The following is a 16,858-nucleotide window of genomic DNA, read 5'->3' as shown; positions in this document are numbered from 1 at the left end:
TCGGATTCCACCACATTACTTGATAAATCTCTAAATATTATCTACTAATTCCCGAATTAGGAGTAGCAATCTAGAAATCAATCTACTGCTTTCTCAAGATTTAACAATGAAGCACACATGAAATATATCTAAAGTAGACTCTTCTTCGCTTCTTAATTATGAACATCAAAGCATCACATGTACACAAACTTATTGAAACTACAAAAGATCAAAGTGTTTACAAAGCATCAAATGTGAAACAAGCTCATTTGAATGACAAGAGATCAAAGGAGTTCATATTAAATATTTTACAAAGCCAAGCATGGATTAATAAAACTGACTTCCAAACTACCAAAAATGCATGACATTAGAGGTGAAAAGAACAAGGATTTTATTAATGCATTTTGAAGCAAGAGTCATAGGCATGGATAACATAACTATGGGAATTGTAGATAATTAAAAGAAACTTATTTCATAATGTGGTTTCCTCCTTAACCTTAGTTAAGGAAATTAGCTAGACATAGTACAAATTGAAAACATATTTAAAACAATACAAAACATCATATAAAAAGTAGCTAAAGAAAGAGAAGAACTAAGAGCAACAATGTGTCTCTAATTCTCTACTCTCTCCTCCTCCCTTATTCACTTGAAGCAACCTCTATTTATAGGGCAACAATGATCTTCATTCCATCTTCATCTCTATGTGAATGTGATTTTTCATCTTTCAAACTTCTCAAGCTTGATAGCTAAAGTCTCCATCCATAAATGCTTCCATACATAGCTTCCTTCTCTCATTTTTCATGTGAATGAAGAGAAGATACGTACACAATCTTTGAACAATTGAAGATTTAGTTCCTAGAATCATGTTTGCTTGCTTCTTGCCTCCTTGTTTCATGGTACATGTCCTTTGGAAATTCTTCATACTCTCTTCCATTTGTTTCAATGCATCTATATATCTATGAATCAAACAAGCAAAAGTGAATTCAACAATGGATGCCATGGTAATATTTTCACACATCACACTTAATGCATGAGAAAATAATCCACCAATTTAACACATGCATATATGCATACATGCTACTAGAATAAGAAGAACATGTGTTGCAATTATTCATCTAATTAAAGGGAAAAAGACTCATGTTAAAACAAAGACTCAATTTACTATATGAAAATAAGTAAATTGCTTCCATAACTTTAACATTTTATTTATTTAGACAAAACATCTATAAGAACACAAAAACAAACTAAATAACTCAAACTAATTAAAGACAAATAACTAACACATATAAATTAGGGATAATAATATGATATAAAATGTGCTCATCAGAGTACTATTGAAAAAATGAATAGCAAGAGCAACATGGGAGTTTTACTAATTTTTGTTCTTTTTGCTGCTTCATACGGGCATGGTAGCGAGGAAAGCAGCTGGGGGAAGAAGTACTTTGTACGTATAGTGAACAATCTCGATGGCAATCAAGAACTTACGTTCAAGTGCTTTTCTGAGGATGATATTATTGGTCCTCGTACTATTCCTCCAAATGAGCAATTTGAATTTGAATTTCGTGAAACCCTCTTTACATTTTTCCAGCGTTCTGCATGGTACTCGAATTACACCTGTGATTTTCAGGCTTTTAATCAGAAAGCCGTTGATGCACACTGTGGTGGTGTTCATTGCATATGGACTGCTCGACAAGATGGAATGTACTTGTTCAATATCCAAACACAAGAATATGTAAAGAAGTCTGATTGGAGCATGAGATTATGAGTAAAAGATCACTCAAGTATCAATAGGATTGTGATCCTATAAAAATTCCTATTGGGGCTAAATATATACCTTATCAAAATGAATAATAAACGCAAATGTCTTTCCTTATTTCTCTTGTTTAATTTGATTCTCAACAAAGATCCTTGTTAGCAAAACAGCAAAATAATAATTAAGAACTAATTAACGATAATTATAAATAAGGAAGAGGAAAATAGAAATATATAGGAAAATAAATTTCCTGATAGAGATAATCTAACTTTAATTTATCATTGAAAATAATTAATTGATTCCAGATATTTTTTTTTTTTTTTTTTTTTTGGCAAAACTAGTAAAAATTTATTAAATAAAAAAGAAGTACCTAAATAGGGACATGAAACCCTTAGAAACAAACAAAAGAACAAAAAACAATCAAAACATAAGAATGATCAGAGCGGATTGCATCATAGATCAAGACGCACCACGGGCGTCCGATTACGGGCAGGGTAAGGATCTCGAGAATCTTTTTTGGTCTTCACTTTTTTCTTTTGAGACTTTGGTAGAGATTTGAGAAGATTCTCCTCTAGTTCACCCTCTTCATACCAAGAACTCAAAGGACCTGCCATTTCATTTTGGGTATATGTACGAAGACCGAGGGGTTCTTCATTTTCAAAATCACTCAAACAAAACTTAATTTGATGATTAGATTCCACCAAACCGAGGGGTTCTTCATTTTCCAAATCACCCCAACAAAACTTAGTTTGATGATTAGATTCCACCAAATCATTATTCGCTTCAACCATAACGTTATTGTGCTTTTCAAGTTGAGCATCATTCGAAACCAAAATTGCACTAGAATCGTCTACTTTGTCTCTAAAGGAGTCTGCAACAATCTTCTCTATATGATCCTCTTTTCGCTCAGCTGAAAGGACTTGAAAAGAGTTAGACAAAGAAATTGTTGGGATATGTTACTGCACGACCTCTAGAGCACTATATGCATTAGGTGTTACAAGAACACTCATAGAAAATGGGCTATGCGAACCCTCAGTATGATTGTCCACAAGATGCTCCTGACAAATAACCCCGAAGCCTGTCCCAAAGTAGTTGGAACATGAATAGGAGAATTCACGACTTCCACTACTGAATTATCTTTAAGAGGAGCACCGGTTCTTGTCTTTACCACATACACTTGAGAAATACCTCTATGCTTTCTCTTGCATGGTTTACGAGATCGGCCACGCCTTTCAACCTCAGATACATTATTCTCTTTACTTCTCTTGACACTATTACAACCACTCACCACATGACCCAGATTGCCACAATTAGTGCAAAGTGATGGTAACTTCTCATATTCCACATGAAGAACTAACGCCTCACCACTCTCTCTTTCTACAACCAAGTCTAAAGGTGGGTCAATTGTAAGATCAATATCAATCAAAATCCGGGCAAATAAACCATACCTCCTCTCCAAAGTGTAGTTATCCACCTTGATAGGAATGCCAATACCACTTGCAATCTCAAACAGTGTCTGTGTCTCCCAGAATTCCAAACCCAAGTCCCAAAAACGCACCCACACCTGCGCATTGGTATTTCGATGACTTGCCGGTGAAAAGTTTGGAACCCATCGCATAATTCGCAAGATTCCTGGCTTCAAGTTTACTGCTCCTTTAGCCCAAATTGCTGAAACACAATCTGCAGAAGGAAAACAAAATGAAAAATAACCACGTCCCATAGGAATCAACTTCCAATCACCAATATTACACCAAACAAGGCATAGTTTCCGACGTAGTTCATCGATAGAATAAGGCGTATCTCCAGCCCCAATGGACACTCTCCCCAAAAGCATGTGCTTGCAATTAAGCAAACCACGTTGATAGCCATCCTCAGAGATTTTGATTGTGGTTTTGCCATCCTTAATCACAGGTAAAGGCAAATTAGAGATGGGAATTGCAGGTTGGGTCACTGCAGATGCAAACAACTTTGGAGCAAGGACTGTGTTCTCTTCTAAAAAAGACCACGGGAAAATTGGTGGTGAATCAGCCATGTTGAGACACCCCAAACCAACTTGAGGACAAAAAGAAGCGGGTCACGCCGGCGAAGTAGCCATGGCGGCGAAGCTAGGGCTTGGAAAATTGCCAAGCGAGAGCTCCGAATTCCACGGACCAAGATTCTAGATTGACTTGTCAACCTATGTGACAGAATTAAGAAACAAAATTTTACAGCAAAGCGATTGAAAAATTTATATAATACAGACATACTTTTATTGTCCTTAATTCTATGGACGATCGATTTTATTGTCCCTCGTAGGCTCATATTCTTCCTCCAAACAGGGAGTATGAATTTGGATTTCGTCAAAGCTTTAAAAAATTTCCGGTGATGCATAAGGTACTCAGATCATTACATAGTTTATTCTCACACACGCCTTTCATGAAAGCGTTGTTGTACAATATGGAGTGGTCGAACGGATGGAATAATGATGTACTTGTAGAAAAGGAGAATAAACATTAAGAATATATACGACTGGATTAAATAAGCTAGCTTGTGACTAATGTAACTTAAAAATGAGCTATGTTCTGTAGGTTAGCTAACCGGATCAAAATCATAGAGGTCATGAGCTCAAATCTCAATGACGTAGTTCGAGTCGGTTAAACGATTTTTATAAAATATTTTTTGTTAAAAAATTAATGTTCCTCAAAAATGAGTAAATGCAAATGTTCTTTCTTCTTTGCGTATATTTATAGGTTCCCCCATCTCCTGAATAAAGTACGTTACTGAGTTTATATTTGAAATTACAGAGTTGAAATCTCAGATATATCATCTTGAAACAAAACTAAGTTCTGCAACCTAATTAAGATACTTATGCCCGTCAAAAGGTGAGTCGTCATTGAACAAAATATGATCACTAGGCTAGCTAATAACGATGTCTGGAAAATAGAGGATTGCATCACTCGATCAATACCTTAAATTACGTTTTACATATACTTTCTATGAAGCAATAACAAAAAACAAGAATTGAAAAAGCATCACAAAATGGAGATTGAGCACGTACTATGACAAGAGAGAATAATATTGCTCAAAGTGAAGAGTCGATCTATTTATTCATGGTTTGATAAACTAAAATTATAATCAACGGTACATATATAGACCCGGAGATTATCCCTCGAGTGTTTTACTAACGCCACACATAGCAAGTCTCTTTCTTGCCTTGCAAACAAGGGCCAGCTTCTCTCAAAGTCCAAGTGCAAGCGTTGCAGTCATCTCTATCATTGTCGTAGACATGGAAATATTTCGATTGTCCAGACCACTGAAATGTGCACCAGAACATCGTAGTGCCAATCCAGGATACCCCAAACCTGAAGTGGTAGCTGTTCCCAGGGTGCAGTAGGTGTTCTCCAAGATCATCGTCCTTAGATTTACAGTGTAGCGTAAGATCTGGATTGCCGGGAAGAGTGTTGGTGATCGTGACCGTTACTTTCCCATCGACCGGTGTGGTTACATAAACCAGTAGCAGCATCATGAGCGGAATAAGAACATATGGGTAAGATGATGAACTCATTTTTGCCAGAGGATATATGAGAACAAGTTCAAGTGTACCTCTGATATATAATGACCAGTTAATCCAAAATTTATATAATTTCCTAATTGTTACAAATTCATTTCAATCGGATTAGTCAAAGAACATTAAGTAGATAATTAATTAATTCATAATATTGGATTGTTTCCTAACATACTTCTTATAAATGTTTGACGTTTTTATCATTGATTGCATGGTATATATGTTTCCAAACATACTTCTTATGTATGTTTTAAGTAGTCAACAGTAAACAGTCAAATAATGACCTGAAAGGAAAATTAAAAATTAACAAGCAAATATAACACTACAATGGTATACCATTGTAGTGCTATAAATTCTATAGCTAAAGGCACATTGTAGAAAAAAAATTAAGTTGAGAGTTAGAAATATGATGAAGGGAAAAGCAGTCTGGTTCTTGTTCTTCTTTTCCTTGGCCATTGTTCCAAGTATGTGCACTGTTATTCCTTTCCTAAAGCACTATGTTCGCATTGTTAACAGCTTAAACAACGAACAATTAGACTACCATTGTCACTCTAAGGACGATGATCTTGGTCATCGTACTCTACCTCCCAATGGGGAATGGGAATTCAAGTTTCATGTAACATTCAAGACGAAATTCGAGTGTAAAGCATGGCACTCAAATTTCAAGTACTATGCCAATTTCACCGCATATGAAATGACTGATCATTTTGATGACCTCTGTGGTGGACGTCATTGCATATATAAATTTTTGGAAGATGGAATTTACGTGCACAACGTCAAATCTGGTGATGAACTAAGACAGGTTACTTGGACGCGCTAGCTTTTCAATTTTGGTGTAATGGAAATGCAACTTATGCAAGCCAATAATAATGTACCTCAAATAAACATTATGAGATTTTGACCGTACGTTTTACTAATCTTAGTGGTTTCTCATTTTCTAGACCTCTAATCCAATGGTGCTCTCCCATATTTTTTTTAAAATTAAAAGCTGGTGCGGTTGCCATCAAGTCTTGATTAATGAAACTGTCAAATACAAAGAGGGGAGTAACATTTAGCCTAGACTCATGATTACAAAGACCTGAAATATTATCAAGAGTATCTACAATAAATATGTACTCAACAAGACACCAATTAGAGAAACTCACAACACTTATCAAGGCTTCACATCAAAAACTAATTGACAATGAATGGAGTGGTGTAAACCCCTATAAACGGATAACAGACGGGGCCCAAAATGGACTAGGCCCAAAGTTAGGTTCGAAGAGGGTTTCAGAAGCCCACCATCGTATGTAGACCCTAATAATGCTCTTTATAGTCTAACAAAAAAAAAATGCTCTTTATAGCTTTTGTACATTTGTTGAGTAAAAAAAATAAAATTCGGTATAACCAATCTATTTGCGCAGCGAAAAAAGATAAAACACCGCTACTTTTTTTCTACTCACTCTAGCCTCTGTCAAGGGTTAGGGTTTTGAAACAATTGTAAGGCGAGTCTCTCTCTCTTTTCAATGACAACGACAACGGCATCCACAACTGCTAGCTTGATTTCTAAACTCTCTCTTCGTCAGGAGGACAAACTTGTTGATTTCGGGAACCTGCGATGTTTGGGAAAGGGCTTAATTGCGCCAAAATTCTACTTGGTTGGCAAATTAAACTTTGCTCGCTCTGTGCAATTTGATTCTTTATGAAGCGCAGTACGTGCGATGTGGAGGTTGTTCGTCTGAGTTGATGTGCAGCAGCAGGGTGATCGCTTCTTTTTCACCTTCAACAATGAACACGATCTTCTTCGCGTGAAGAAAGGCGGTCCTTAAAATTATTTGAGGGCTATGATCTTGCTGAACAATTATAATGGTTTCTCGAACATCATGGCGGTGCCGCTTGACTTCTTCTGGATTTGGGTGGAGATCAGAGACATGCTGGTGACTTTCACCACTTAAGCTACTGTACGGTTGAAAGGGGAGACAATTTGATCGGTTCTTCAAGTGGATTGAGCTGGATTGAGGAGTGGTACAGCTCAAGTGCGCATCACGCTGCCGTTGCACAACCCTGTGCGAATGGACAAATGGCTTAGGGTTTCTCTGGAGAATGATATAAGCGTGCAATACATGTATGAGCGCTGTATTGGTCGTTGCAGGGATGGTATGATGTTGAATCATAGCGGCTTGACTTGCCCTAGAACCCTGAGATTGCAGAGGCTCTAGGAGGGCATACCAAATCGGTGGTTGTTGATGCGGCGTCCCATATTGTACGTGTTTAGAACTTGTTGACAGCCTAATCTAGTGGTCCCAAACCTCCCTGTCTTGTTCAAGGAGAAACGACTAGTACAGATTAGGGACAGATGTAGACATTGAGAGTGATTGAGAGTGACTCTATTCTGTTGGTTATGACGTTACGTAATACAGAGGAGGATCTATCTGAGATACGTTAGGTGTTGGAGGATTGTAGAGCATATATACATGCAAACTTTTCAATCCATCCACATTATTTGACATATCTTCAGAGAGGCAAATGGTATTGCAGATAGACACCTAGCAAGTGTTGGTGCTATTGATGATGTATGGTTAGAGGAGACTAGTGCTATTATTCAAGATGTTCTCTATGTGAATGTTAGTCAAATTTGTCAAATTTATCCTGTAGCATGGGGATTTGGTTTAATGTCCTCCCGGTGTAAAGTACTATTTATATTAAGGATTAGGATCCTCGCCTTGGCTTTTTCTCGCCTTGGCTATCCTCAGCTTCTAATCTGAGCTGTAGATAAGATATCTAATGGCTGTTGATAGGCCACATCACCAAAATGTACATAAATGCAACGTTTTAAGAATTCTATGTTAACAGTACTTAGACGCCGTTTAGAAAATTTATTTTTAGCGTCTTAAGTTCCTCGACGTTTTCCCTTCTCATCTTCATCCTAATCTAATAAGTCTTTTTCATCTTCTCATCCTCACCTGCACTCTGATGAGCTAAAGAGTTATGAAATTCAAGTCACTGTAATCCTAACAATCCCTCCTCCTCCACTATAAAACTATACCAGATTTGACTCGCTAATTGTGGATCTCAATCACTCAAGAGCAATATGAGAAATCTCCTATGGGATTTTGCCGGTGGTTGCGAATCCTTAAATGTTTTGTTCCTGATACTAAACCCAATCAATCGAAAATCCTTTATCTTCTCTGGACGATGCGCAAGAGAACCCACCCATGACCGAACCCAATCAATTGGATAAGCCCTTAACTTTATTGTTTCTAATCCATCGATCATTTCCTATGAAGAGGGAGGGTTTATTTAGGTGAAGCTTGGATTTGGTTGTGGACTCTCCATCACTCGATTAGCTCTGAGTTTTGATGTCAATGATTAATCAACTAGCTAGGTTTCTGCATAAGTGCATAGTTTTAAAAAGCGAGAGACATTAAAGGAGAGACATATACCCATGAAATTGAGAAGTGGGTTTTGCAGTGAGGCTTTTGAGTGAAGAAAGATTGGGTCTTTGTGAAGACCAGATTGGTAGAACTGGGAAATGGGGAAGATGAATACTGTTTGATTTTAGCTTTGAGAAGGGAGGAAGACGAGAAGACTGAGAAAGAGAACAAAATTGGATGACGTTAAGTATATTGTTAACATAGAAATCTTAAAACTTTGCATTTAATGCATTTTGCTAATGTGGGCTATCAACATTTAAGCCATTGGATATCTCATCTACGGCTCAGATTAGAAGCTGAGGATAGCCAAGGCGAGGATCCTAATCCTCATATTAATGAAATAAGAGAAACCAGGTAGATAAAAAGAAGGCTACTACCCTTAAAATAAAAATAAAAATACAAACCTAGTTACTGACTAAAGCTCATGAATTAACTAATTTATTACTCAGTAATCATTATTAAGAAGGATACATATTTTTCATTTTAGATAAAAAGAAGACTGCACATTCATCTCTCTTTAGGCCACAAATAACAATAAGATTGATGGAGATCGAAGTTGTACTGGCATGGTCCTGATGGTATTATACTCCACGTACAATTTCTACACCTATCCCTATCGTGGTTGTAAATTTGCGCCACATGATATCCACCATTCCATCCAAAACTGCATGTAAAAATGGTAGTCTTAAAAACACTTGGCCGGAAACTAAATTGAATCGAGCCATGAATGGGGAGGGCATGTGTTCCGAGATCATCATCACTTGAATAGCAATGAAGGTTCAGCACCAATCCTTGACCCAGCTCATTAGAGATTTTAACATGTACTCTGCCGAAAAAGCTAGCTGAGCATATAGTTAGGGAAAGGAAAATTAGCATCAGCAGCAATTCAATTCTAATGTTGAACATGGTTATTCGATGAGTGTTCTTTTCTACCCAGAGAAGCACATTCATATTCAACCTTCATGTTATATTCAACAGTTCAATACATTCTGGCATTCTGTATTAAAATAAATAATAAATACAATGCCATATTTGCAATATTAGTTTCCGTATTATAATGATGAGGTTCATTTCATTTGACCAAAATGCACGCGTACATTTGAATGAAATCCTTTTGATCAAATGCAAAAAAAAGAAAAAAAGAAAAAAAGGAAACTACGATGAAACAGTTGTAATTTAAGGTCTTTTTCTACAGATACTGTGAAAAGAAAAAGATATATATATATATACATACACGATGAGACGGTTGTAATTGAGATTCTTTCTACAGAAAACTGAAAAAATTAAAAAAGATATATAGGAGTATATAACTACATTCTTCAATCATTTAGTCTTGTTTATTTAAAAGCCTTCATTCATATTTATGTAACTGAATATCATCATGCATGAAGAACAACGATGTTCTTCGTTGTTCCAGATTAAGAAATATACAATATATGAGTTTACTTTCATATTTGCACATAAACAACCTTAGATAATTAACACCAGTCCCACCATGGAGGACAATCATAACTCTTTTTAGCGTAGTTATACCTACATGCAGCTTCTGGTTTTATTTTCCATAAACAGACTCTGCACTTGTCTTTGTCCTTCTTCTGATTGTATGCGACGAAACGGTGACACTCGCCGTCCCACTTCACGCTGCACTCGTATCGTGATCTTCCCCAGATGCTTGGTTTAAAACTAAATTCATAGTTCGAAAGATAGGGGACCTGATACAAACCAAGATCACCGTCCCTTGATCTACAATGAAGGGTGATTGTCACGTTAGGTCTCCCATGATACTCTGATATTTCGTTGGTGATCAGAACGTGAACACTTGCAGAATTAGCATCACAAGTTGTGAGGAAAATTAATGCAAGCAGCAGGCTTAGCAGTTGTACATTTCTTGCAAACGAAGCCATGACTTTATGGAGATCGAGGTCTAAGGTCTTCTTCTATAGGGAGAGAGGTGAAAGGGGTTTTCTATAGTTGGTTTCCCTTATGGTCTTCACGTTTTATACAACCTGAATTGTGTGTTCTTGTTTCCTTTTCAAGTCTCATTTAATCTCGTCTGATTTCATTTTCTAAAAGTATATCTTTACCATAAGATAAGATCTGTATATTAATTATACTTGGATGTTACCTATCTCCAATTTCACAAAAGTAGAGAAAACTTTATAAACCATATCTGATCGATATTGACATGATGAATTTGCGGCATCAGCTAACACGTAAGACATGCTTTATAGCTAGCATTATTCTCAAATCCGGATCCTCTCCTCCTGAGAGGGTCCTCATATTTCCTCATGAATAAATCTCAGTTTTTTATTTTCAACCAATGGCTAAGATCTTTCTAGTTAAAATTAAACCCTATTTCACATCTACCCAATTTACCTCTCCCTCTTCTCCTCAAAATATCGAACCACAGCCCTCTCTCTCTAACCCGTCGCTCGCTCTGCCTCCCTCCGCCGTTGCTCTCTCTCTCTGCCGTCGTCGCTCGCTCTCTCTCTCTCTGCCGGCGTCGCTTGCTCCGCCTCCCTCCTCCGTCGCGAGCTCTCTATTTCCCAAAAGCCCCCCACTTTCTCCATCCGCAGCTGCACCCCCATCTCCGCCGCTTCCGACTCCTCCGACGCCAAGCTCCGAGCTCTCTCCGGAACCTCTTCCCCGGCGTCGGCATCGACGCTTACGTCATCCCCTCTCTCACCAGGTTTAAAACTACGTCGTTTTGATACTATGAGAGTTTGTGTTTTGATTTTGCTGGTTTTTGAGCTTTTAGCCTCAGAAAGTTTCAAGCTTTGTTTCGATTTTATTTGCTGTTGGAAATTTGGATTCATTTCCAGCTTGGTGTGAAATGCTAGTTGTGATTTTTGTAGTTTTAGTCTTTGTGGTGTTGTTTCGAAAACTAGGAGCTTTGGTTTTACTCTGTGATTGAGATTGTAAGTTTGAGAGTTATGATGTGCTACTCACTGTTGAGGATTAAATCAGCCAGGTTTTACTATTTTTCGGTAATGAGATTGTGAAATAAGAGCTCGTTTGTGTAGTTTGATTGCATTGGCTGCTGGCTTGTGTTTATTCCCTTTGAATTATAGTTTTGAGATTGAATCTTACTTTTGTGTATGTTCTTGTGATTGTTGAATATAGGTCTTAAGTTTTTGTTATGGATTTCAAAATAAGTCCAGGAGAAATTTTAATAGAAAATACTGGATTCAACAGAGAGTCACATCTCTTAGAATACTGGTGGCTAGGCTAAAGGCTAAAGCACATCTGAGTTTTCCCAAACACAAACAAAGTTGTATTCTACTTTAATTTTGTAGTTCACCAAAAAGATGCACTGAAATACACAATCATTTTTCTCTACTGCCTATACTATGGATATTAAAGCTTTTAGGTCATTCAAAAGGGTTGTTCTGATGTTGGTTACTTACAGAACTTGATGTTGGCAGTATGTTGGGGTTTATGGAAGGAGTGTAATAAAAGATTCTTTTAGCATTATAAGGGGTGAAGCAGAAGACTGCAATTTGGGTCTACTTTATGGGCAGTGATAGTGTTATTTGAGAATATTCTTTTTCTTCTTTTATGATGAATCTGTTACTGTTCTGGACTGAGGCTGGTTTATAGTGCATATCTATTTCCTAGCCTCTCTCGAGTTGTTTGTAAACCTATTCTCAGCTCCAGGCTGTGGGATTTCTTATCCACATCTGGCCTTGACCTTTCTAAGTTGAGTAAAGACCAGTAATCAAATATCCAATGCATTAAATATTATAATCTCACCAAAAATGGAGAACGAAAATAAAAAAAAAATTATACAAATCCTAGATTTGCATTGCTAAATGTTACATGAGGAGGACATTTATATCGGGTTTCACTGGGAGTGCAGGCACTGCTGTTGTCATCAAAGATAAAGCAGCTCTTTGGACAGATGAGCGCTATTTCTTCAGGTGTGTAAAGATTGAAAGTTGATTTTCACTCTGGTTTTATGATTTGGATTGAAGTTGATAAGATTTACTCTATTCTATTGTTAGGCTGAAAAACATTGAAGGCATATTGTTACGCTTGGCTGAATTAGAAGAGGCAGATTGGAGTTGGTATCCATCAAAATCTCTCCCACCAGCTTTTCAACCGGATGACCTTACTGAACTTAGTTTGGTGCATAGCAATATTGATCACCTCTGAACTTAGTGAACTCTCTTTCAGTGTTGGAACTTGGAAGACTTGCAAGAGAAGTACTTAACTAGAATCATCACCTTTCATTATAATCAATGAATGGTGCAGATTAGTTCATGGAAGATGACGTCAGATAGACTCATAGACCAATTTACTAGTGTTTCTGATCAAATATTATGTATCATTTCAAATTTTCAATGAAGAAACCTTTCATAGTATGAATGTTTGTGCTGAATTTTGATTTCATAGCTTTGAATTTATGAGATAACTGAGACCAACAAACATTGCAACTAATGCAAGTAATTTAAAACTGAATAGAGATGGAGCAAAAACACAGAATGTAGTTTCATTTCATCTGAAAATGACACTATCATCTCAAATTTACCATCTGAAAACTATACAAAATGTTGTCATAGGCTCATAGCCACTATACAAAATCTGCAAGACATAAGCTCATAGCCACTATACAAATGCTGCAAATTTGTCCCTGCTGCAATAGATTGAACAAAATGCACCTATCAGCTATACAAAACAAGCTAATTTTCCCAACAGCTATACAAAATCTGCAAGACATAGGCTCATAGCCACTATACAAAATCTGCTAATTTGTCCCTGCTGCAATAGATTGAACAAAATGAACCTATCAGCTGTACAAAACAAGCCAATTTTCCCAACAGTTATACAAAATGATACTACAAATCTAGCCATATGTCCTAAAATCTTATTGAACATATGCTTGTGAGTTTGGCGCAAAGGATTCTTCAGAAGGCATCAAAGACATCTGGTTTGACATATTCGAATAATTCAGATATAGTAATACCAGTAATATAATCAGATAACTAAAAAAAAAGGTGGATATATATATATATATATATATATATATATATATATAGCAAACACACACTCACATTATAAGGATGACATAGCAGTCATATATCAACCATCATAGGAGAGTGGATGGGTACCTGTAAGTGATAGTAATGGAATATTCATAGTAATGAATCCCTTTGCACACTACAATTTTTCATACTCTTTTTATACAAAGAGCAAAGAGTGAATAAACATTATACTTGAGATAATTGTGAAAGAGGTAATGAAGATTGACTACATAACTCTATGCTAGCAGCATCGTTTGAAATCCCAATGACCTATCAATAATATCAATAACCAATATATCTGAGATGCCTATTATACCTATTATACAAACTGTCACAAGTTAATCAATAATATCCCAAGTTAGAAAAACATATACAAACTGTTCATTAAACCTATTATACCTGAGATGCCTGCGAAGAATGTACATGAGATTGGTAGTTTGCTGCACTATGTTTCGGTACTGTAGCACCCTATCATTGTATCAATTATTAGTGTACTTATATTCAGCAACAAAAAAAAATATTACATAATAACTTCAACCAAAGCCAAATATACATAATAATATCCTCACCTGTGCAGGCTTCTTTTTACTTTTGCTTAATGCAACTTCAAAGTCGCCTTTAGCTTTGCGTTTTTCACGATGGGTAGATTCGCTCTTTTTGAATCCCTTTGCATTAGAGCAATCAGCCAATATACTATGGTCTTGATCTTCCACATCTTTATCACCATTTATTTTTAGACGTAACACATCTTCAACACTCTTTGCTAACTTATCAGCTTCCATACATGCAAGCTCATATGCCTTCTCACTCTCAGATGCTCTTGATGCTACTCAAACAAATTTAGAACATAAACTTCTATATCGGGAAGTTTGTTTCAGTCTTGGATTCTCTACAATTTGGTGCCCATGCATGTCTTCCACAACATTACCAACTCTTGCATTTTTGGTCCACCTCTCTAAGACATATTGCTCAGGTATCATTTTAATTAGTGTAGTTTCTCTGCTTTCTATCATGACTTTGATACAATGCCTACACAAGACACCCTCCATCTCAAACATTCTATAGCTGCAAGCTACAGTAAACTCACCTTCTCTTATCACTAGCCGCTCTTTAGTGAATCCATCTCTAACAACAGTGAAGATAAACTTTTCACCATTGGACACACACTTTGTTATGGAAGACTTTAAAGAGTCTTCAAACTGAGCTTGAAATATTTTATAGATCGCTTTGGTATAAACTTCTCGTGCATGTATCAAGATGCTTACCTCCATTTTGCAGTGAACAATTCGGAACATCAGATCATACTCGGCTTCCAATTCCTTATACCGCTTATCATATACCATTCTTTCAAAGTGAGTAAAAAACTCAGGCAGCTGGAGGTCTGATTTCAAATAACCCTTCAAACTAGCATTGATGCTTTCACTCAGTTATGTACTGTGCATTCCTGCTGACCATGTCCACTTCACATATGCATGTACCCATTTTTTTCTTATTGCAAATGTTGCAGCCAACCAAGTATTATCATGTGCATTGTACTCATCAAGCATAGACTCCCAAGCACTCAAGAACTCATTTTCTTCCTCAATCTGATAAAGCAATTTGTTGAATATATTACCTTCCTTCTCATCGCCATTAGAGTTTCTAAATAAGAAGCCTACTTTCTTTGCAGCATTTTGCATCAAATGCCATATACAAAGTTGATGGTACGTATCAGGCATCACATGTAAAACAACCTTGGCTATCGTTACGTCTTGATCAGTAAAAAATGTTTGTGGAGGCTTCCCACACATTGCCTTCAAAAAGGTTTCAAACAACCAAATAAAGGATGCAGCAGTCTCGTCGTACATTAGAGCAGCTCCAAATATAACTGTCTCTCTGTGGTTATTTAATCCAACAAAGATCGCAAATGGTCGATTTGCTTCATTAAGTTTGTATGTGGTATCAAAACTTACCACATCTCCAAATATACCATAATCCATTATCATTTTAGCATCGGCCCAAAAAATGTTAGTGATTTGGTCCTCACTGTCCAGCTGCTTCTCATAAAAGAATGATGGATTTTCTAACATCTGCTTTGAAAAATATTCCATCAGATAACTAGCTTCTCCAAATTTCATTTTTCTTTGTTGGACAGTTTGAAGATAGTTCTTTTGGTCTTGCCTTGTAAAACTCAATGACTCTCTTCCACCAGCTTGCTGACCCATTAATTCAAATGCAGGCTTTTGCGGTACTCCTGAATTTGCAGTCAAGTCTATAAAAGCACTATCTGCAGATGTTACATTTCGATGGGATGGCAACCATTGCACACAATCTTGTTTGACAAGAGGATGATTATGCTCTTCAGAGAAACGGTAAACACAATACTTTCCTGTATGCCTAACCAACTTAATCCCCATAATTGCTCCACATGCGGTTCTTGTCTGTGCTCTTGGATTTTTTGTCAAATCATCACTCTTATCTTCTTTCCGAAAACCTTCCTTACAACATACAAAAGTCCTTGAAGTGAGTACACATTTTTCATCCTTGCCATGACCGTCTCTTCTAATGCTAAAGCCTTCACTGCGAGCATATGCATTATAAAAGTTGAATGCGGCAATCTCAGAATCAAACTCCATGTAATATTTAGGTTTCAAATCTTCTTTTGATCTCTCCAAACTATTGTTGCTTTCTCCCATAGACTTTTCCATTCTTAAAACCTATATTCAACAATCACAAGAACATACACAAAAGTGAGATTCAATCTCAAAACTATAAATCAAAGGGAATAAACACAAGCCAGCAGCCAATGCAATCAAACTACACAAATGAGCTCTTATTTCACAATCTCATTACCGAAAAACAGTAAAACCTGGCTGATTTAATCCTCAACAGTGAGTGGCACATCATAACTCTCAAACTTACAATCTCAATCACAGAGTAAAACCAAAGCTCCTAGTTTTCGAAACAACACCACAAAGACTAAAACTACAAAAATCACAACTAGCATTTCACACCAAGCTGGAAATGAATCCAAATTTCCAACAGCAAATAAAATCGAAACAAAGCTTGAGACTTTCTGTGGCTAAAAGCTCAAAAACCAGCAAAATCAAAATACAAACTCTTATAGTATCAAAACGACGTAGTTTTAAACCTGGTGAGAGAGGGG

General features: G+C 36.7%; 4 protein-coding genes across 4 annotated transcripts; 2 read left to right on the top strand and 2 right to left on the bottom strand.

The window, feature by feature from the left end:
* The first annotated feature begins 1,321 nt into the window (after positions 1-1,321).
* On the top strand, positions 1,322-1,744 carry LOC101313175. Its single transcript, XM_004309720.1, has one exon. It carries the CDS (start codon positions 1,322-1,324, stop codon positions 1,742-1,744), a length of 423 nt encoding a protein of 140 aa, XP_004309768.1.
* A 3,148-nt stretch (positions 1,745-4,892) lies between these two features.
* LOC101312887 lies at positions 4,893-5,276 on the bottom strand. The gene has a single exon (XM_004309719.1). It carries the CDS (start codon positions 5,274-5,276, stop codon positions 4,893-4,895), a length of 384 nt encoding a protein of 127 aa, XP_004309767.1.
* A 406-nt stretch (positions 5,277-5,682) lies between these two features.
* On the top strand, positions 5,683-6,096 carry LOC101312595. The gene has a single exon (XM_004309718.1). The coding sequence runs from the start codon at positions 5,683-5,685 to the stop codon at positions 6,094-6,096; it is 414 nt and encodes a 137-aa protein (XP_004309766.1).
* A 9,044-nt stretch (positions 6,097-15,140) lies between these two features.
* LOC101312309 (protein FAR1-RELATED SEQUENCE 5-like) lies at positions 15,141-16,400 on the bottom strand. Its single transcript, XM_004309717.1, has one exon. The coding sequence runs from the start codon at positions 16,398-16,400 to the stop codon at positions 15,141-15,143; it is 1,260 nt and encodes a 419-aa protein (XP_004309765.1).
* Between the last annotated feature and the right edge of the window lie 458 nt (positions 16,401-16,858).

The sequence above is a fragment of the Fragaria vesca genome, unplaced genomic scaffold (assembly GCF_000184155.1).
Source record: "Fragaria vesca subsp. vesca unplaced genomic scaffold, FraVesHawaii_1.0 scf0513040, whole genome shotgun sequence".
In the NCBI taxonomy this organism is placed as follows: Eukaryota; Viridiplantae; Streptophyta; class Magnoliopsida; order Rosales; family Rosaceae; genus Fragaria; species Fragaria vesca.
This window is presented reverse-complemented; position numbering and strand designations above follow the sequence as displayed.

Bases quoted from the DNA above. Each gene is read 5' to 3' on its own strand.
- LOC101313175 (XM_004309720.1), top strand. From the start codon at position 1,322: ATGAATAGCAAGAGCAACATGGGAGTTTTACTAATTTTTGTTCTTTTT.
- LOC101312309 (XM_004309717.1), bottom strand. From the start codon at position 16,400: ATGGAAAAGTCTATGGGAGAAAGCAACAATAGTTTGGAGAGATCAAAA.
- LOC101312595 (XM_004309718.1), top strand. From the start codon at position 5,683: ATGATGAAGGGAAAAGCAGTCTGGTTCTTGTTCTTCTTTTCCTTGGCC.
- LOC101312887 (XM_004309719.1), bottom strand. From the start codon at position 5,276: ATGAGTTCATCATCTTACCCATATGTTCTTATTCCGCTCATGATGCTG.